Source organism: Chrysemys picta, chromosome 4 (genome assembly GCF_011386835.1).
Source record: "Chrysemys picta bellii isolate R12L10 chromosome 4, ASM1138683v2, whole genome shotgun sequence".
Taxonomy (NCBI): Eukaryota; Metazoa; Chordata; order Testudines; family Emydidae; genus Chrysemys; species Chrysemys picta.
In genome coordinates this window covers 144,094,581-144,117,823 of record NC_088794.1, presented here as the reverse complement: position 1 = coordinate 144,117,823, position 23,243 = coordinate 144,094,581, and the positions used below count along the sequence as shown (strand labels likewise).

General features: G+C 37.8%; 1 protein-coding gene across 14 annotated transcripts in view; it reads left to right on the top strand.

Moving 5' to 3' along the window:
• Window positions 1-23,243, top strand: part of ARID4A (AT-rich interaction domain 4A) — a 68,561-nt gene that overhangs the window by 12,944 nt on the left and 32,374 nt on the right. For all 14 annotated transcript variants that reach the window (XR_010600824.1, XR_010600823.1, XM_065593833.1 and 11 more), the window contains exons 6-11: window positions 7,427-7,506; window positions 7,601-7,695; window positions 8,383-8,515; window positions 11,061-11,140; window positions 13,674-13,747; window positions 15,909-16,075. Coding sequence is in view for 12 of the 14 variants with exons in the window: in XM_065593833.1 (XP_065449905.1) it covers window positions 7,427-7,506; window positions 7,601-7,695; window positions 8,383-8,515; window positions 11,061-11,140; window positions 13,674-13,747; window positions 15,909-16,075 (629 nt within the window). In the remaining 2 variants the exon portion in view is untranslated. The remainder of the gene's footprint in view (window positions 1-7,426; window positions 7,507-7,600; window positions 7,696-8,382; window positions 8,516-11,060; window positions 11,141-13,673; window positions 13,748-15,908; window positions 16,076-23,243) is intronic.

Here is a 23,243-nt window from a genome sequence, read left to right as displayed (position 1 = left end):
AGGAAGTGAAAAAATGTACATGTTCCTTATTCTGGATGTCTTGTGCTACTTTTGTATACTTCTGTAAAGTACTGAAGTGGCTTGAGTCACCAGATAAAGCCCTCTAGTGGGAAGCAATAATTGCAACCATTAGACAAGCAACTAAACTACTGCTGTTATAGTAGCCTTTTCTGTAATAGGGAGTAGAAGGACAGTGTATTCTTTGTGGCCCATTTATTCTCTGTCAGTGTATATACCTTTCTGGTGACAGAATCCTCAAGAAAATTTAACACAATCTATAGGCCTAGATTTTGGGCTTAAAAGGGCAGTTTAGGTTAGACATTATGAAAACCTTCCTACTGTTGGGGTGGTTAAGCACTAGAATAAATGCCTAGGGAGGTTGTGGAATCTCCATCATTGGAGATTTATAAAAGCAAGTTAGACAAACACCTGTCAGGGATGGTCAAGATAATGCTTACTCCTGTCTTGAGTGCAGGAGACTGGACTAGATGACCTCTCGAGGTCCCTTCCAGTCCTACAATTCTGTGATTTCTTTTAAAAAGTTGTTTGAATGTATAACTTATCCTTATCTGCAATTTTAAAACAAAAAATGCAACAACACACATTTGACCTTTTTCTTAGCTATTCTAATACGGGAGGATTGTGGGGTTGGTTTGTTTTTTGCAGGGAAAGTGGAGTGGAGAGGAAGGCAGGATGTTGGTTTATTATTTTTCAATAATCTCACACATTACTGCTAATTCTAACTTTATTTTTCTGCCTCCCATCTTCAGTGAGAAAGATTTGCATTTATAGCAACTTTCAGCAGGATTTGCCCTCCACAGTTAAGCCCTTTTATGCAGTCCAGAGTAGAAGGAAACAGTAGTTGGATTGTGGCAGCTGTGGGCTTCAGGGTTTATCTGAAGCCCTTCACCTAAGGGCAGTCATGTCTTTCTACTTTTTATTGTTTGTCTTAATCTGTTAGAAAACCATTTATTAAAAATGATTATATTCTTCTCTCTTCTTTCCAACTATGCATAACACATCCAAATCAAGCACATGCAGACTATCTTGGCTGTGATAGCGTGTAGTATAGATGTACAGACACTCTTTCCTTAACCTGTGCATTATATAATTTTAACAGTAGCTTTAATAACAAAAATTAAATCCCACTTAGGGTACATTACCGAAAACATGATAGTAATTATCTAGTTCACATCTTCTCCGTATTACAGGGACACAGTCAACTTGAAAGCTGGTCATTCTCAAAAAGAGTTTCAAATAGTCTCAGGTGCAGAACATGCCCTGTGTCCCCCTGCTAACTCTTTGACTTACATTCACATTTACCTATCTTTAAAACATTTTTTTTCTTTTAATGCTATGTGAAAGACCCATACTAACAGGGAAGGCTGACTTAGGTCTTGTCCCCCACTACTATTTTGAACCAAGTTTGTAAAATGTTATAGCCATGGTCAGCTAAGTGTTTCCATGCCAAATGACATGGCTGGCTGTCTTCTAACCTGGTTTGACCAGTCCTCCTTCCTCACAGCATCATGTATAGTGAGACATCCCAGATGCATTATGCCATGTGCTGCTATGTGTGTATGTCACCCAGGAATTGTAAGCCTTACTAAGGTACCATGGGAAAACTGCCCAGATTTGCCCAGCTTGCACTGATACAAATGGTTAGGCAGCATGTAGCTGGACAAACATAGATGTGATGTCAGGAAGGCTTCTTTATAGACACAAAGTGAACAGTTACTTGTAACTGGTTAAGTTGATAGTGCCTCTAACTGGTTATAAACTAATGTTTTTGGTGTGTTTTTGTTTGGGTATTGTGACTGAGTATAAAAGGGAAATGGTTATGCAAAGTGCTTTTGAATATGCAAAGTAAACAAAGTGGGGGGAATAGATTTTTTCCCCCACTAATCTTTAAGTTACTTTTTTTACTATTGTTAGGAGTATCATCCAAGTAAAAGCAATTTCAGATTGAAGTTATTGTTTTGTTTAAGTTGACAGTGTCCTTACAAACAATCTCAAAGAAGTTCAGTTTTTTCACTTTTACAGTTCCTCTGATCTCTAGAATAATCTGTTCCCCCTTTTTTTGTATGGTACTGTCTGTAGACTAGTGCAGTGCAGACCTTCCTCTTGCTATTGATAAGAACTCACTTGTAGAGTTGGCTTGATACTGAATGAAGCCCAGTTTTGCATTCAACAGGTATACTTTTGGATTGTATAGCTCTTGAACAATCAATATTGCCTCTACAGGTGAAGAAATAAGAATACGCTTTTTTTTTTTTTTTTTTTTTGTAATAAAAAATTGATTTGAAATCTTAAAATGACACGGTTAGGTACTATAGCATTTAGTAAGGTCACAAAGTGTGACATTGTCAATTAGTTACTGAAAACAAATGCATATTGCATGTTGGGAAAACAAAAAGGTACCCTGTTATTTCCCTATTAATAGCAGTACCTATTTTTGCTGTGTCTTTTTAAGTTCTTTTGCCATGCCCATTACCATGGTGTCAAAATGCCACCGAGCCAACACTTGATATTCAGGGAGTCCTTAATTTGTGGATCCTCGATGCTGTACTCTGAAAAGGCTATTTTTAAGTTCTGTATTAAAAGTTCATGTTTAGGGAGACTTTAATTTGAAGAATGCTGCATATGAAGTAGATTAAAATGAGGAGAGATTTAATCTGCATATGAAGTAGATTAAAAAGAGGAGAGATTAAAATCACAAGGACTGTTTAGTTTAGAAAAACCAGTGAGCGAGAAAGATGGTAGAAGTGAGTGTTTTTTGGTTTGTTTTTAAGGTATTGAGAAGGTCAGATGTGTGCTTCTGTTTACCCTTTACTATAATACATAATTGAGAGGGCACATGCAATCAAAAGGCAGTGAATTTAGAACTGATAACCTTAAAGATTCTTATGTAATATAATGAACCCATGGAACTTGTTACTGTAGGATATTATTCTGGCCCATAATTTAGTAAAACTCAGTGGAGGATTGGCTAATGTGTATATAAGTAAGAATAACTTCTGCAATAGAGGGGCTATTCTTTCTCCTACTTCATTGTGTGACCTGATCTCCAGCCAGAGTAGGAAAAAATGTATCCTCATTGTTTAGTATTGCACACTTTGGTGCATTAATGGAAACTTTGTGCTTTCCTCTGAATTATTCATCTATGGCAGGGGTCGGCAACGTTTGGCACGCAGCTCGCCAGGGTAAGCACCCTGGCGGGCCGGGCCAGTTTATTTACCTGCTGACGCGGCAGGTTCGGCCGATCGCGGCCCCCGCTGGCTGCGGTTCGCCGTCCCGGGCCAATGGGGGCGGCTGGAAGCGGCGCAGGCGAGCGATGTGCTGGCCGTGGCTTCCCGCCACCCCCATTGGCCCAGGACGGCGAACCGCGGCCAGCGGGGGCCGCGATCGGCCGAACCTGCCACGTCAGCAGGTAAATAAACTGGCCAGGCCCGCCAGGGTGCTTACCCTGGCGAGCCGCGTGCCAAACGTTGCCGACCCCTGATCTATGGTCTCAATTATATGGGCCATTGGTCTGATCCACAAAAAAATCCTTCTGTCGCGGTCCTGTCCTTGTGGGCTAGCATCCTTTGTTTATTCTTATGTTTGTGGAATGATCTGTAAATTTTTATATTTACAGAAACTCCTATGTGAGCAAAGGGAATCCCTCACTTTGCCCTCAAAGTAATTTAATAAGTGTGACCCTTTAAAAAAAACATTGCCCCTTTTTTTCGCGCTCCCTTCCCCCTTTTTTTCCCCCCAAAGATCAAACAGTCATCTCTACAGTAGTATTTGAAAGGATTTTGCTTTGGGGTTTGTAAGTAACAATAATGCTGTGGGACACTATTTCCCTCCAGTTTATTTACCTGCTATAATTTATTTACAACTATTAATTTAGGCTTGTAATAACTGTCTAAAACATCCTTTGTATTGTGCATCAGATGTGTGTGGGGGATAGCCACAGGTTGGAATAGAGACAGACCTCATAAATCTTTGCGTAGTTTGTTTATATATGTCTGTAGTCAGATTACTTGAACATTAACCATTCTTTCAGTTTGAAAAACCTTCAGTCCTAGGTATGCAGCAACAAAATAAAAATGGAGCTTGTAAGTTGGGGCTTTAATTAAATTGAAGGGATCATGCACTCTTAAGCCTGCCATGTATTTCCTATGCTCCCAGTCAGGGGACTCCCACATGGCTGTTGAACAGACACATTTCCCCCCCGCCCCCCTTCCTTAACTCTTAAACCAATTGCTTGGCGTGGTAGAGTTCAGGAGGGAGGGTGTGAAATTCATATTTTTCCACCTTTCCTTCCTGAAGTGCAGAGCTAGCTGCTCCAGTTGGCCCGTGTATGGAAGGGAGACAAGGAAAAGAGTGCTGTACAAATAATTGTATCCCTTCAGAGATCCTGGCTTTCCTTCCTACCCTTTTCTTCATGATGGGGGTGGGGGCGTGTCTTGACTCTCTTAGCCGCACTCTGTTTCAGCTGCGGTTGTTACTGAATGTCCTAGTGCTTGCTCAGTCTGTCTCCCTTGGCAGCTTGTACAGTGAGATTCCCTTTCTGATATAAGAGACAAACAGTTGTGCTAGAAGAAGCCACTTTTGTAGCTGGCACCAGGGATTGCAGAGGTGACAAATACCAGGTCTTGCAGGGAGAGGACTGCCTGCAGCAAGGCATTAGATAGGAGAGTCTTCCCTTTGTTCAGGTGTGGTGAAAGAGGATGTATGGCTGGGAGGGCTATAGGGGCTGTAGAAAAGGTCTGTAAGAGGTGCAGGGGGGCATTCAGATCTCCCTCAACATGTTAATTATCCTCATTTCTTCCACCTGTAAGAGTATGGGAGGAGATTTGCCTCTCTGCCCATGAAAAATAAATTTGAAGTTCTGAGATAAAGATAAATTAGTTCTGATAACACTTCACTGTCCTATTAGCAGGGAATAGGGATGGATTATTTGATTCCTGAGCCACGTGTTAAATGAGATGTTTGATCCTAGCTGAGGAAAGACCTTTTTAGCACATTATTTCCTATTTGTGTCACAAGCAGCCTAAGAGGTCTTATTTTTAATTTTTTAATGAAATATACTATATTGTATTATGTACTTATATTTTGCTCAGTATTTAACTTTTGGGATTTTTTGTTCGTGATGGATGTTAAGATGTTGGTCTTCACAGTAAAATGAAAGCTGAGTAGTTAGTTGGAGGATTAGTGTGACATGTTTGGGAAGGAAATAGCATTTCTTTTGTACGGCTGCAAAACCTTAAACAATTGAGCATCCTGTACTATCCCCTAAAAATATAACATGGAAGCTCTCTGTCATCTGGCTTTAGCCTGGAGTTTCCTTTTTTTTCTACATCAAACTTGTTTGAGAGAGATTTTCTTTGTAAAAATCTAGCTTCCAAAATATCAGATAAATTAGGCGTGATTTCTCCCTTGCAGTCCACTATCATGTCTTGCTTGATGCTGTGGTGAAGTTATCTTCTGCTGAACATCAGTGTATTGCCCCAGAAATTATTACTTCTACAAATTCAGCATTTTGACTTCCGTGTAGAATCTGGTGGGAGGAGAAGAGGTGGTGAGGGGCCAAGGCCTTGTTTACACAAAGAAAGTAACATTGATTACTGGGGGCGGGGAAAAAAAAGAAAGAAAAGTAAGAAATAATGAAAAAAATGGATAAGATATAATTTGAAAGTCAAAGAGCAAAATGTGCACAGTGGCTTTTTCGGGAAACTAAGTAATAGAGTTTAAACTTTTAAAATAGATTACATTAATAAAAATGTGTGCAAACCTATATCGTATGACTATTTTGTAGTTACTATCTAGCAATTTTATGTTTTAATAGTTTTGAGAAAGATTATTGGAAGGCAGTTAGGGAGCAGGATTGCTTGCTGTTTTAAAACTAATAGTAGTTTATGTGAACAAGTATAACAAGCTGAATCAATTGGCTTACCTCTATCAAAGTAGCTCAGTTGGGAGACTACAGACATGCAAATTATAAAGCTTAGTAGGCCTGCTAAGATATTGCTTGCGTACTCTGCTCTTTATTTCGAATTACTCTTACAGTTTCTAGTCTTAAATTAGGCTGTTAGAACATTGTGGTTTCTTTTCTTTTTGGTTGGCAGACTAGAATTACAGAGGAATTACAGAGGAATAATTTAAATTTTGCTTTATATCTTGATGTAAATGTATTGAATTTTTAGCAACACAAATATATTGTATTCACGTTAGTCTGAGAGATTTTTCTTGTAAAAAGGATGCCACAGTTATCACACTAATAAAACAAACATGTCCAGACTGTATGGTATATACTGGCTATGGGATAGACAACCTCTTCCTAATAGTGTAAATACAGAATATATATCCTGCAACTGAATGGAGGCCATGGACCCCTTCGATCAGGTCAGCATCCCTTGGAAGTCAGTGGGTCTCTGCACATGCATAAGGGTTTGCTCAGATGTTCTTATTTTAGGATCGGGATTTCTGATGTAAAATGCAAAATTGCCAAAATGTATACATTCTACTTCAAATTTAGTCAGGGTTTATGCGTTTTAATTAAAGTATACAGTGACTCTCATAGATATTAAGCTGTTAACAATCTTAAACACTAATTTAGAGGTAAAATTCCCTCTTTTGGAAGAAGTTGTGAATTTTATAGAAATAGACAGTCCTGTTAGCCCATCCCGGTAACCAGGAGTAGCACAAGCTATTCTTTATATATCTGCTAGCATACCTGAGTCCATATATGTAACAGCCTCACTATTATTTTCTAGGTCTCTCCTGGCCATGCGTTAAAAATTTAGATGACTTGCTTCTGATTATGTGTGATTTTGTGAGGTGAACAAAATGTCCAGTAGGGACTAGAACAGAGATGGCCAGACTACCACGTTTGGGCTTCCAGTTCTCCGCTTATCTGTAGCATAATATTTTATGTTGTAGCAGAAACTTCCATGTGTATTTGTCTGCCCACTAGCAACGTTTCCCCAGAGAGTATACAAGTGGACAGTTGCCTGCTTCCTATTTCCCATGGCAACAGAAACAGAGTTGGGAGACTGGCCCAGCTTAAATCAGAAATAATTGGGTGTTTCAACCCTGCTGGGGATGTTGGTTGGGAATGATAACTGGCAGGCAGCCAGTATCTGTGGTCTTTAGTAGTACAGTGTATCGATAAGAGAGATGACAAACCCTGAGACTGGTGCAGCTGGCAGCCTGATTTTTGCAGTGACTTTGAATCCATGTGCTGGAATGTTTGCCTGCTCTTGGGCCAGATCTTGACTATCAGACTTCTTTCCACTTTTGAACCAAAGAACTTAAATTAAGTCCTCAGAGGCATATTCTACAGGATTATTTAATTTATGATTTTGAATCGCAAACTGGCCATTTAGTTACATTTGCAAATCTTGTGCCACTATCTTTGTCTCTGACTTCATTCTAGTTTTTGATGATGGAGATGAGAGGACGTTGAGACGAACTTCATTGTGCTTGAAAGGGGAGAGACACTTTGCAGAAAGTGAGGTAAGGAGATGTTAACTTTTCTTCAAGCTGGAAAGTAAAAGTCTTTACGTTGTGGAAGAATTGCAAGCTGATTTATATTCCCATCTTCTCCTAGACACTTGACCAACTGCCACTAACAAATCCAGAGCACTTTGGAACTCCAGTAATTGGGAAGAAATCCAACAGAGGAAGAAGATCTTCTCTTCCTGTGTGAGTTTTTTATAATTCTATATATGCTACTTTGTTACCTTATTGTCCTTTGCTAAACTCTGATGACCCTAGAATTTCAATGGGACTATTCATGTGTGCCTAGCAGACAGAATTTGGTCTTAAATGACTAAAAAGAGTGATGTAGGAGGGATGAAACAGTCATTATTTTGTTATGTATTATATTCACAGCATGTATTTGAAAACAGCTCATCTTGTCGGGCACTAGCTTTAAAATGTAATCACTTCCAAATTTATGAAAAAAGTTTATCTGGTATATGAGTAAATCTAGGATTTTCAACATGCTTTGGCATTTAAACTGGTAAAACTGTATGTATGGAAGCTTCAGGTTTGTAAGCTCTTTGGGGCAGGAACGCTTTTTGTTCTGTGTGTGTACATGACCTAGCACAGTGGAGGCCTGTTCCATGATTGGGGCTCCCAGGTAGTACTGCAATACAAATACAGTAATTATAATTGTGAGCACAGAGAGACTTCAGCAAATCAAACTCCTTTTACTTAATTTATGCTCTTTACTATTTCAGTTTTTTCAAGTTCAACCTTTTGCTTTTAAAAATTAGTTTTAGTGGCCCTAAACCAGTATTTTATTGCTGCTCTTATGAGTTATATTTCCTCACAATTCTGATATTCAAATTAAGGCTGTTTTAAAAGATTGTATGCTTAATCCTCTAGCACTGAAGATGAAAAAGAGGAAGAAAGTAGTGAAGAGGAAGAGGAAGATAAGAGACGTCTTAATGATGAATTGCTTGGCAAAGTTGTCAGTGTAATTTTTTGTTCGGAGAAGACTGACTGGTATCCGGCTTTGGTAAGTAACAAATGATTGGGATATCCACAATATAATGCCTTCAGAATACTATGTTTTGCTTATTTGGGGGGGTGAAAGGGTGTTCTGAATCTGTGTCAAAGCCCCACTCTTGTCACTTCACACTACAGCTCCTTCCTTCCTCTATACTTGAACCGCACTACTTGCAGACATTGCAGCTCCTGGAGCAAGACTTGGGGATAGCCATCAAACTCAGGACTCCCTAGGAGCAGGCTCATGCTGAATACATGTTTTGGGGTTGTCATTTTTTGTTTTTACAATTTAGGTGAGCAATAGAAAAATAAATATTCTGAGAAGTATTGAAACTTGTATCAGGTTTATGGCCCTGACTTCAGTAAAAAGCGATACTTAAAAAAATCTATATATTTTTTGTAATATTGATCTTTCAACAAAATCAGATCTATTAAAACTACTACCTGTTGGTAATGTAAAACTACATTTCTAATCCTTTTTCTTTGTTTAAAATTTATAAATGCACGTGTGTGCTCTGCATATTCTAGTATATTTAAAAAAAAAAGTTGACAAATTAAACTTTGTTCAGTGATATGAACAGTAGGGATTGGGTACTAGAGTGTTTTCATTTGTAAATTGACTTGGAATAGTTCTGGTTACAAATAACATACACAAGAGAAATCTAAAATAATCCTGGTGTTCTATTGCTCTTGTACCTTTAATGTAAGTACGGAGATGTTTCACAGAACTTAAAAAAAAAAATTGCTGATGTGCATCAAAGGAAGCTTTAGCAATACATTTTTGTAATTCCTGACTGACCAGTTAAGTGTATGCATATTGTCTCCTTACATCAAGGACAACACCCATTATTATAAACACTTTCATTAGAAAGCAACAGAGGGTCCTGTGGCACCTTTGAGACTAACAGAAGTATAGGGAGCATAAGCTTTTGTGGGTAAGAACTTGCATCTGAAGAAGTGAGGTTCTTACCCACGAAAGCTTATGCTCCCTATACTTCTGTTAGTCTCAAAGGTGCCACAGGACCCTCTGTTGCTTTTTACAGATTCAGACTAACACGGCTACCCCTCTGATACTTGACTTTCATTAGAGTGTTGAATTGGGACATTTTACCCACTGACTCAAATGTTACCTTGTTAGATTTACTGTAGGCAAATGAATCTGCATTGTATCTAGCTACTTGGTGCTGCTTTTCAGGAACTAACTGGAAAGAGACCACCTGTCACATTGGGTTAACTGAATTTTAACACTGATTTTTTTTTTTTTTTTGGATGCAAGTAGGAAGAAAGATTAATTATATAAACAAATTGTGTTTTTCTGCTGCAAGTATGTATCAGTATATTGTACCCTAATAAGTAGATATTGATGACATCTGAGGTGTATGTCAAGATTTATTAAAAGCCTGTCAGTGTGTATCTCTTTCAGGACAGTAGATCTCTGTTCATCGAAATATGAAATATAGTATTGTTCATATCTTCTGACTGTTGGTCAGCACTCCATTTTGGTCATTCATTAAGCAAAAATTGTTCTAATATTCTAACTGGGAGGTGAAATTGCTAGAAGTCCAGAAACTGTTGTTATCCTCTTAGCGAACCAAGAAATAGGAATCTGTGAATTCAGTCTGATGTGAAATCCTGGCCCCATTGAAGTGAATGACAAAACTCTTATTGACTTCAGTGGAGCCAGGATTTTGCCTGAGAGTGTTAACATTGCTCCAGACCTTAAGAAGCAGTTATAGCTGGAAAACAGACTGTAAAATCATTACCATCATGTTCTTTGTGCATTCAGAGTTGTTTACTTTAGTGACACAAATAAGGTTATTTTTTTCCAAACTACCATGTAATCCTACAGCATTAATACCACTGTGGAGGAGCTCGGGTTGACATTATCAACAGTATTATTTACTTAAGTTCCAGATGTAGAAACTTTAATATTGGGGATCATACATCACCCAGAAAAAAAGGAAGCTTGCCTTTTGGATCCCAGCTAGGATGACCAGATAGCTAGTGTGAAAAATCGGGACGGGGTGGAGGGTAATAGGTAACTATATAAGAAAAAGCCCCCAAAATCAGGATTGTCCCTATAAAATCGGGACATCTGGTCACCCTAATCTCAGCCTTAATATGAAAGAATAGAAGTGGGGAGGGGGATATTTTTTTTAAAATCTGAGCAAGTTTTAATCTGAAAAACTATTGTGGAGTAAACATGGAATTCCACAATGCCCTCTTTATAGAATAGCTTGTCAGAGTATAACTGCACTTTTATTATTGACATCTAGGGGGTAAATGATCAAAATTCCTGGGTTGTCACATGAATATTTATGATGGTGGATATGGTGCTTGTTTGGCAGCTTCTTCATCTTGGTCAAGTATTTATGAAGAAGTTCATTGCTAGACTTTACAACATAAATAGGAGTATACAGAAACCTAATTGCTGTTGCCTTTTCTGAAATTGGAAATAACAATACAAGAAAGTGGAAAGGATTTATACAGACTTACTTTTTTTAGCAAGAAGAATAGCAACTCTTGAGAGCATTGTGTTTTATTTGAAACTTCAGGTAATATCTCCCAGCTGTAACGATGACATCACAGTGAAAAAGGACCAGTGTTTAGTTCGATCTTTTGCAGATTCCAAATTGTGAGTAATAGGATACAGTACTCTTAATAATAGTGTTGTATTGAAGAATGTGTGAACTTGTGACAAATTTTTATGTGGACATTATTCAATTGTACATTAAGATCTTTCTATACAAAACTTAAGTACAGGATTCTACTTAGTTAAAATTTATAACCAATGACTCAGTATTTTCTTGCAACTTAAAATGAAAAACGGCAAGCGACTTACAACACAATTTTCTACCTATTGCATGCTTAAGATGCACAATTGAGCTAACATATTTGATGGAGGACGGTGGGGGGCTTACCAATGTTACTAAGTCATCTTAGATGATTAAAGTTAAATAATTTTTTAAACAAAATTTACTTTTGTTAGTCAAGCATTTCACTTCTGTTTTTCTCACTGTTTAGTTTATAGACACTTTCCAATTAATTTCTCCTTTTTGGTTTTTCGTACATTAGCATAGTCCTTTTTTTGGGTTGCAACATTGAGTTGGAATGTTTTGGGGGTTTTCGGTAGGCTTTTTTAAACTTTCCACTGAAATAAAAAATTAGAGAAATTTTTAGAGGTCTAAAGTTTTTATGTAAAAGCTTTTTATGTAACTTGAATCCTGATGTTCCTCACTTAAGGTCTGCCAATCTGGTACATTTTTGTGCATGTTTATTGAAACAATGTTTGTAAGCTGCTCTTTCAGTAGCAATTTGTAGCCTTTAACTAACAAACTCACTATTTATAAGAGAAGGTGAATTGAAAGTATCTATTGGGTTACAAACTGCTACTGAAGGGGCACTTGGGGTCTAGGATATCCAGTGAGAGAAGGAGAGTCCAGTTATTCCAGGGAATCTTAAAAATAAGAGGAGAACTTTATTAAACAAATATATTCAAAACAATGATAACAGTTTAACCATTTCCTACTATTTTTTCATATACCATTTAGTGACTGCTTCTCATAGTGCATAAACCTCAACATTGTGTTTGTACAAAACATGCCTGTTTTTAAAAAAATAAATGAGCTATAGTTATAGCAGCAATAATTCTCAATAGAATGTGAATTAGTAGGCTACTGATGCACTGTTTCTTTTGGCCTTATTATGTGGCTAAGGCATGCATCAATAGCCTACTTAAAGTATATTCTGTTGTGAATTATCACTATAAATAACATAATATGTCTTATTACCAGTGCCTACTGGACCATTTTTCTATTTATTTTCTTTAGCTTGAGAAAATGGTGGCCACCAATTCCTTTCACTCTACTGGGGTTTTGGTACAGTTCTTGTGAATGAACTGAAAGAAGAAAAATCTTATTATAATAACTCACTTGAAATGCTATAATTGTAGATTGGCCTACATTCCTATTATAGCAACCAAATTTAACTCAATATTTGGAATACATCTTGTTCCAAACTTAAAAGATTCCATATGTGTTAGCATGAGAGCACTCTTGTAACTTAAAAGAATTGGATGATCTAATAACACAGATATTGGTATTTGCTTCACAAATCTTGTTTTGTGCTAGCAAAAATACAGTTTAAAAACAGGGCATACATTTACTTGTCAATATATAGATTGTTTCCCTTTGATAGTAGTTGTTTTTGTAAACAGTTATATTGATATGGGATATATTACTTTATACATGCAGTAGCCACTTTGTAAAGAGTGACTTCCCGCTTTTCTCACCCCATTTCTTTTTGCTGGTTACATATTATAAAATCAAGGATTCATTTCCATAGATCTAGCTGGAGGGACTATTTTTATATTGGATTTTCTGTAAACTGGTCTTGAAATTGCTTTGAGAGATCAGATCTCTGTAGCATGCCCTAAAATTTGTATTTAAAAAGTAAATGTGCAGTATTTCTTTAAAATATTATGAAATATAGTAAAAGGTTATATTGTAAGCTGACATCCAATTCTTGTTCTTCCTTGCATTAATTCCCTCAAATGAGGCCTGCTCTACAAGTCCTCTCCCTCCAAAGTGCTCAGTTCAGTGCCATATCCTCTATTACACCACTTGCTAACATGTCTTCCTTTGTCATCCCATCCCTTCTTAACATGACATCTAACTAACATTGGCAAAAGTAAGGAAATGTAGAGATAAAACTTTGTTTCTACTGTATATTGGTGCTACAGACATTAACTCAGTGCGTGATTGAGAGTGATGGCAAAATATTTGGACGGAGTTTTAATTTGCTCCATAGCATGGTGTGGGTTTTAAAAGAAAAATATTAAAAATATTTACAATATTTTTATCTTTAAAAATATAACAGCTCTGTAACTATAACAGATTAAATTATATTTTTTAATTAAAAAGGCACTTTTGATTACTTTGGGAATGAGGATTGGGAGTTTCTGTGCTATTGCTACTGTATATTGTGTTAGTGCATATATCCGCTGATGCTTTAGGTATAATTCTAAAAGTTGAAAGTGAATGAAGGGTCTTGAATTTTGAGAAATCACTTTTTTCATAAATGGAGTACTCCTTGACTTATTCCTATTTTATTTTATTTTATTTTATTTTATTTTATTTTATTTTATTAAATACTTTCCTCTCTTCCAGTTATTCAATAGCAAGAAAGGACATCAAAGAACTAGATGTAAACCTATCAAAATCTGATCTGTCTGCTAAAAAAGGTATATTAGAATAATGCTTCTCTGGCTTAAAAAACAAATCAGTTGTGTAATGCAATATTGAACCTTCTGCTGGTATGTGACTAGAGTTAATTGCTATCAGTTTACCATTGGAGGGTTACAGTGAACACTAATAATACTGCTATATACTATAATGCTACTATTTAGCATTTTAACAGTGCTTTGCTAAGAAGCACTGGCAGCTATTGCTTCATACTTAAGATGGTAACCAAGCTTCCATTATAAGTCTGATTTGTTTGGGGAGGGGAGTTCCCTCTCTAAAATCCACCCAAGTTATATTGGCTTCCAAACTGGTAGTTTAAGCCTGGACCTGAGGTAGAAATATTCTACCGAATTTGAAGTTCCTTTATACATGGGATTCCTGAATTATGGCACTCTAAAAATAGAACTGTTCACTAGAATTCAAAAAGTCTCCTTTGTTGTTGTTGTTGTTGTTGTTTTCCTTATGGAGGCTTCTTAAGGAAAAAAGAGAATTTTACCTCCTAGGTAAGGGTAGGGAAGGACTTGTATGTCACAGGAGGGCTTGCCAAGCAAGGGCTTGTCCACAAAGAGTCTTTTGCAAACCACAGAGGGTTCATCAGTTACAGAAGCCAGGGAGGTATTAGTGCTCCCCAAACCTTCTACAGTAGCACTGAGCAGGTCCTTGGTGTTCCCGCCTCTATCTATTTTAAGTACCTGCATGGCCCCCATTACTGTAGTATCCAAGTGCCTCAGTCTTTAATGTATTTATCCTTGCAAACACCTGTGTGAGCAAGGACAGTTATCCCCATTTTGCAGTCGGGGAACTGAGGCACAGAGAGACTAAGTGACATGCCCAGGATTACACAGAAAGTCTGTGGTGGAGCTGGAAACAACTTGAGTCTCCAGAATCCCAGACCAGCACTGATAACCATTGGACCATCCTTCCTCTGCTTCTTCCACAGTCCCCAACCAAAAATCATCCTCTCCCCCTCCCTGCCAAATGTCTAGGCCTCATAGGGGCTCACAAGCTTGAGTCCAAAGAGACTTACTGGGCCACTGATGCAGGTACCCAGGTGAAGCCCTACTCCACCATCCCAAAGATCTGTGGGAGGCTGGCTGTATTAAGTGAGCATTAGTGAGTGTGAGGAAGGTATACGTTAGTGAGTATCAGGGAGTTGGGAGGATATGGGGAATCTCCACTCCTATAGTTTCTCAGTCACCTTTTGCTCCCCAACGCCAAGTTGGGAGTATTTAAAAAAAAAAAAAAAGGAATATCCATACAAAAGCACTAACATTATAGTGTGGATACCTATCAGTGGGTTTAGATGTGTATTGCCTTAATATTTGGATTTTTTGTTTCAAACTCTAACACTAGAAACCAAATATGTCCATAGGGAAAGTTGCCATGATTGAGAGATACAATCATATTGCGTTAACTCAACCCCCTGGGGATGCTCTGAGGGAATAAAGAAACTTCTACTATATTATCACCCATAACAATTTATTTTAAAACCCTACAGTCATACATGACCCATACTGAAGAATTATAGGCAAATGGGCATACTGAAGACAATCATTCATTCCTTACCATTAAATGTCTTATCCTACAAAGTGCTGAGGTCACTCAAAGCCTCTCATATGAGAAGCGTATGCTTTGATCATGAAATTGGAGCACTAATACTGTATTAAAAGAGCAAATGATAATGTGGTGAGAAATCGTCACACTTAGCATAAGAGACATGTATGTATGAAGCAAATATTTCACCCGATGTTTTATGATGCTTGTTTCTGATAAAGTTGGATGTAAGAGAAGATGATAACTCTGCCCTAGAGGGGCCTGCCTAAGATAACATTGTACTTGTCAAATAGCACCTAAATTAACTCTGAATTCCATGGATTTCCAGTATTTGTGTTTTTAATCTAACATTCCTGAAAGCTAAAATGTGCTCATACTATGAAGATGTGCTTGCAACCATAACTTCATCCTAAATTTTTGTGTGTGGGATTAATGATCGTGTTTAAACATTTAATTCACTTTTCACCACCTATTGACAATTCAGCTCTGAATTTTCTCCCCCCCCCCCCCATTATAATTAGAAAAAAAAAAATTAGGAATATTTTGTAATTTACATAATTTTGAGTTAAACTTAGTACCTTGAACACTGGGCATTTTTCTCTGTAGGGTTACAGGAAGCAAGCACTTTCTTAAACACAAAAGCTGTTCCTGATAACTGGAAAATGGACATGAGTGAAATCCTGGAGTCCTCCAGCAGTGATGAGGAAGATGGCGCTGCTGCAGAAAGTGATGAAGAGGAAGACAAAGTGGAAGAAAAGGAGGAAGAAGTAGTGGTAAGTCTATTTTTTATATTAGAAACAATTATGCAATTAGAAATGGTAGATACAGAATTTAAATGTCCAAGGACACTTTAGTTACCAAAGTTGTGATCTCAAACTTGGCTTACTCACTTTGGAGTTTTCAGACCTGTTTAGCTTCCCTTCACAACTGTGCTTAATGGTATCTGTGTGCAACTGCAGATATTCTGCCATTATCCAATGCACAAATTTGAGACAAATCTCAGAAATAAGTCAGCAAACTTTGTTGGAGAAGGTCTGGGTCAGAAATATGCAGATAGGGAAAGGAAACAAAATTTGATAGCTGTCTGAATAATAACCTAGTGCTGATTTAAAATGTAACATGCTTCTAAAATCCAAGATCCTCTTGAATGATGAATACTTCCAGTCAGAGAAGGTACTAAAATGCCAAAACAAAAATATTGGGCACAGTAGAGGAAAGTGGTAGGTGGATGGACTATCCCCTATTATAACTATTTGTTAGCTATCTAAGAACCTCAGAATTTTATGCTAAATATCTTTAGATATTAACATTTTTTAAATTATGGAATGGTAATGTTATTGTCTAATATATACTTTAAATTCAATTCATTGTACAAGTGTCTGTCACAGAAGTATTGATAAAATGATCCAGTTACTCAGTTTCCATAAAGTAAAGCATCATCTGTCCTCATGTAATCAAAAATGAATTTATGGAATTTCCTTTAATTTGTATCTGGTTTTAAATCTTACAGAATTAGATTTACTTGCAAATAAAATAGTTCTTTGTAAGTTTGTGTGCCATACATGGAACCAGAAGATTCATTATATAGAAAAGGAAAGCAAACTTTCTGTTTTTAAAGAAGGTCAAATATCGTTTCCCTTTCACTTCCCCTGTAGTATGTGGTTTTGTCACACTGAAAACAGAATGGCTGTTCATACTTAGAGGCAGACTGCCTACAGTGTTGCCATAGTAACATACTGTTGGTTTCAAGTGAGCATGCTCAGGAAAGAGAGGAAGATTTAGCAGAGGCTTGGCAGCCTGCCAGTGAGGCTTGCCAGATGCTTTGAAATGGACTGTCTCTTTCTTTTCCTTTCATGTAATGTCTGATTTTTATATGGAAGAGAATGTAAGTAATGCTATATAACTGCGGATGTCGTGCAGTGAGAGAGAAAGAAAGCAAATATTTGGAAGTCAGGATGAAATATGTCCAGGCACTGGGCAGATTAGGTAGAAGGGAAATATAACCATTTTTCATTTGAGAGAAAATGCAGCTCATAGGTAAGGAGTTTGTGTTTTAACCTGCAACGTTAACATTTTTCATGATTAAGAATGTGGATTTGACTTAGAGTTCAAGGTTTCTGATCTGTGAACAATGTGGTATAGCATGTAGCCAAGGGTAAATGTTTCCTTGTTTAAAAAAATAAAATAAAAACCTATTTTTAGATATTAATGTTATGCCTTAGTAATAGTGTTCTGAAAAATGGAGGAGTTGTCCATATGAAAATATTGATATGGTTAGGTAAATATGAGGATGAATGTGCATAGAATATAAAATCCCACTGGGTTTTTTCTTCTGTATGTATTGATAAGAATTGAATAGGCCACATTTTGCAGGGTGTGAACTGTTGCAGTCTGCGTTGATCTATATTAACGTTTGTTAAAATTGCATACTCCCAGTCAGATTTTTGTGTGTGTTTGTGTTTGTTTTTTTTAAAAGATGGCTTAATCGGCTTCTAGTATAATTTTTGGTGTCATTTTACAATGGATGTTGTCTAAAAGTGCAGTATGCTTCAAACAAAGAAGGGGGAGGGGTAGCTTTGTTTAAAAACAAAACAGCATTCTTATAAAACAAATGGGGTTTTCATTTCTGATTCTAAGAAAATAATCTGTTGATCAAGGAAAGGGAGGTAAAGCATTCCAGAGATGTAGATATGTCCGTAGGAAAAGCTGTAGGATCCATTGTTTCCAGGTGACAAGTAAAGATATAAAAATAAAGGGATCATAAAGCTCTCTAGTGGAGCATAGATATTTATATATTTTTTTAGATTGTCTGAGCAGAGCTGTCATTCTTGACTATGAAGTCAAAAATCTTGATTAGTCTTTTATAATAGTCTAATCTTAATTATTTAATTGTGGGCAAAGCTCAATATTTCTGCTAAAGAGAGAGAATTTAGGAATTGTGATTTTTTTTTCCTTTAAGGGTTTTCTTCAAAACGTCACTAATCTGGGATGCAGACCTAAGGGAGCTAATGCATAAAAGACTGTTGTCTTGGCTAAGTATGATTATAAATGTTGAATCACTCAAATTTTAATCAAGGTCAAAATAACCTCATTCCTATTTCTGTCAGAATATCCTCAATTCATCTTCTGTTTTGGGACTCTGAGTCACTCTGTTCTATTTTTTTTTTTTTAATTTACCATGGTGGTGCAGTAATGGCCTAGCTACCAACAGGCATGGAAGGCCTTTCTCAGATAAATGACATGGAGTCCCCTTAACTCTACAAATATATATTTAATACATACCCAGCATATTGTCAGTCAAATCCAAAGGATAGTCTTATTATGGAGTCAGAACAGACAGGCCTAATGTAGTTGTTTGTGATTATAGAACCTAGTATTTTCTCGCAGCTGGATTAGGATCCATAATTTTGCTTTGACACACTTTTTTGTGATGCCTTTAGTGATTTGGTAGTGGTTCAGTACAAGGAGTAATTTAGAATAAGCACCAAGATATTTTGGTGTCGCTGCATAGTCTCTTCAGGATCTGAGAATATGGGATCAACATGGTGGTACTCCGATGGTTATCTCTCCTGTTGGAGGTAATTTATGAGTGTGGGATTCTTTACAGTTGTTCAGTGCAGGAGGAAAATCGGGAGATAGCCTTCGCATTGACATCTTTATTTAAATTTTAGAAGAACATTGACATGTGTCATGTTGCATAATAAGTTTCTCAAAAGGTTAAATTTGAGACTTTTTTGCAGTAATTTCAAAATACTGCATAGCAGCCCTAAGTTACTGTATTGCTTTCAACTTATACTTGGATACTTGTTTAAATAATGAAACTGACTTTTTGTTACTATTATTTTTGCTATTCCTTTTGGTTGAATAAGATAACTTTTCCCATTTGGAAGTGAGTGGTTAGTTTGAATCTAGCCACAGGTCTGTTGGCTATAAACGTTTGTATTCAATTTGTAAATTTAAAAATCTGCAGTAAGAGTGTGCTACATACATATTAGGATGTAACAGCCATTCTGAAGATAAATTGGAATTAGAGGTATAAAAATTTGAAACTCTTCTATATCATTGGCTGCATTGAAAACATTCCAGAAGCTCAAGGTCTGTCTCTAATATGCATGTCTTATTAAAAATCAAAAATATGTACAAGCATATTATTTTCTTGCACTTCTACTCTTCTGTCAAGGAAGATAGCAATTGCTAGTTGTTTACCAGGAAATAAAAATGTCCAATGATTAACTTTTTCCTTGCCCTGTGTTTAAAGGGGAGACTGCCTGCAGCTTGCAGTTTGATCTTTTGAGTCTCTTTGGACATTCTTCCTGTGGACAAATCAAGCCCTCTTCATGCATTTAGTTAAAATATATTTATTCCTTTTGTTGAGTCAGAAGCAACAAAAGGAATTCCTATATATCGAGTGTATGCGTTTGATTTTATGTGTAGGATTTCAAAGAGTTACCGTAAGACATAATATTAAATGATGATTGGATCAAAGGGCAAGAGATTTGGAGGGTGGGGCGTTGTGGGAAGGGAGGAATGGTGTATAAGGCCCTCAATGTTCAGGTTTGGACAGTGTACCATGACTGAATTTAACTGCTATTGCCCCTGGGGCGGTAGTGTTTTGTTTTATTATCCCTTTGGATTTTTCATCTCTTCTTATCCTTTTAAATTTTTAGAAGCAGGAAGAGTTAAGAACATAGCAACAGTGCTAGCCAGATTGCTCCCTAAGTGTCTCCCACTCAAGAGGAATTGGTTAGCAGACCTGTATCTTTTTCATGGAGAGTCTTCCTAATGGGAGATATTGCAGAAGCTGGCCAGTTCATGGGAAATATGGGGGGAACAGGTCACTATGCTGGCCATCCTTTAAAGGTGTCTGTCTCATATGAGATCAGAAGTAAGTTGTTTCCCATTTGAAAATGAAACTTTGGTGCCTAACTCACTTCCTGCTGTTTGAAAATAAGAACTGGAAGATCCAGGAGGATATGGTGGCAGAGGGTGGGCTCTGTTCTCAGGGCAGTGGCAAGTACCTGGTCATGCTCCTGGTAGCAAATTATAGATTTCTTGTCATGTGAATTTACCCTACTGAAATCTTCAACAGGGGGGAAAGATGGCCCATTTAAATGATGACTCTGAGGAGTTTTTTCAAAATAAGACATGTTCTAAGGAAGTCAAATTCCTAAATGCTGAATCAGGAGCGTGGTGTAGCATCACTTTTTCCAACACCCTTCAGATCCCTGTTTCTCAGAAAGGCAACAATACACTATGATAAGAGCATAGAACGTGTAATTATAATCGAAAAATTGCTACCTAGAAAGTTTCATATAATACTTCCAGATTTGCAGATATATATAAAAAATGGATGACATGTTCAGCGTTTTCCTGTGTGAAATTAGTTGTTTGGTCAAAGTCCACTTCCCAATGGACAGGTATTTGCATCATAAATATCATCACAGTTGGCACCCTTGTTGGCACTCTGAGCAGACAAACCAGTGACTGAATGGGCATGATGCCTGGACTACCTTTTAGCCTGTAGAGGAGATGTCCTCCAGTTAGCACAGAGTCATGTCACTGCCCACCACCAGTGCAAGAAAGCTTTCCCTGCTATACCTGCTCTGTGGATAAGTAGAGGATTTCAGTCCTAAGGATTTTCATTCCTGATACCTTTCACCAGCATTAAATTTACATCAGGTGGGGGAGGGCTGGCATGTGTGCAAATATTTGAAACCCATGAATTACATTTTAGAAATAGAGATTTGGGATTCTTGTACATGACTAACGACTTCTAATGCTGCTTCCAGATTGCCACTAGTCACAGACTTCTCTAATGTTTAAATGGTTTTCAGAGGCAAGATAAAAATGTTATCTGAAGCAGTCCATCTCTGGTGTCAAGTGTGTGTGTTTTAGGATAGCATATAAAATCTGAGTATAAAAATTGCATACAAGGCTGTCACAATTTCAAAGCTATTCAGCAAGAAACAGTTTCTTTAAGATACATGGATTTACATAACAGGTAAGTAGCAAATGTAAATGTAATACCACACAACATATATTTACAAGTGACAAATTCACTAATCTAAAGTAACTAATTTTTCCAAGATTTCTGATTACTGTTTGAGTTTGTGGTTTATAGTGCACCCTGTTGTAAAACTAGACATTTTATATACAGTTTTCATCTTCAAAGTTCTATATGAACATTGTAGTCTTATAATACCCTTCGGAGTTACCTATATTAACCCCATTGTACAGATAAGATGAGGCAGAGAGAGGTTAAAAGATTGAAGGTATGTAGCTAAATCGTTGGGCCTCGCTCACCCTTTATTAGAGCCTGTTTGTGGGAAAAGGATGTAAATGAGAAACCAAACCACTGTGGAACTGGAAATTTTCAGAGAAAATTATTTGCACAGATTTTATCTATGAAATTCTGAAGCCTTCTGGTGAAAATATCTGGACTTGAGAAGAGATGGGACTGCTGCTTGGTATGCAGCATTCCTGCTATCTACCGCAGGGGGTGGCATGAATGCCATGCTTAGAAGTGCAGTGTTCAGGCTACCTACCAACAGAAATATGGCTCTCCTCAATGGTGACAGGTGGTGGCAATAGCATTTCTGAGATTCTGCAATGTTTATTCATACCTGGAGACTGCAGCAGGAGGAATGGGGAAGAGAAGCCAAAGGACCTGCTCTGTGACCCACTTTGGGGTCCCAACCCACAGTTTGAAAACTGCTGGAATATCCCAGAACTAAGTGGCTAGAATACTTTCCTGAGAGGTAGGATTCAAACAGGGGTCTCCCTTCTTCCTGAATGGCACGGGAACCGAACTTGGGTCTCTCAGGATATGTCTACACTGCAATAAAAAAAACCTGTGGCATAGAGTCTGAGAGCCAGGGTCAGCTGACTTGGGCTCATGGGGCTCAGGCTGTGGAACTAAAAATAGCAACGTAGACTTTAGGCTCAGTCTGGGCCCTGGGCGCTGAGACCCACCCCCATCGAGGGGTCTCAGATCTCAAATTCCAGCCTGAGCCTGAACATCTACACTGCAGTTTTAGAGCCCTGCAGCCCAAGCCCTGCAAGCCTAGGCCAGCTGTGATCGTGCCCTGGGTTTTTTATTGCAGTGTAGATATACCCTCACATGTCAATGAATGCTCTAACCACAGGGCTAAAAGTTATAAGGTGGAGTATTGCCGCCACCATCACCACCTCCTCCTTTCAGATTTTGAATGAGACCTGATCGGAGGAAGGGATAGCTCAGTGGTTTGAGCATGGCCTGTTAAACCCAGGGTTGTGAGCTCAATCCTTGAGGGGGCCACTTAGGAATCTGGGGCAAAAAATCAGTACTTGGTCCTGCTAGTGAAGGCAGGGGGCTGGACTCAATGACCTTTCAGGGTCCCTTCCAGTTCTATGAGATAGGTATATCTCCATATATTATTATTAATATTAAATATCTGATAGGTGGTCTCTAAGCATATCTACTGGACTGGGCCCTGCACCCTTGTTAGGAGGGCAAATGCCAATCTTCCCCTGGTTGTATAAAACTCTGGGTGCCTCGACACCTAGAGGGAGATTGCAGTGTGTGTGCCTAAAGGCAGAAACATCTGTGATGAGGGAAATTTTACTCTGAAAATATAGGTGCTTGGGTGAGTTTAGGCACCAACAGGGTTCGGTGGGAGTTCTGTGCATTGCAGTGGAGCCTGAAACTGGGACTTGTGCACCTATATACCTTTTGTGGATCTGAGCCTTTGTGCCTATATTCATCTGTAAAACAGGAATAATAAAACTTCCTTTGTCTTGTCTATTCAGACTGTAGGTTTTTCAGGGAAGGACTGTGTCTCTCGATGTCTAACATCTAGCAAAATGGGGCCCCAATTGGTTGAGGCTATCATTACAGAAATAATAATTCATCACTCAGGAGCAAGGATGTTCCCTTAGGGACATTAAGCCCATGAAGCCTGG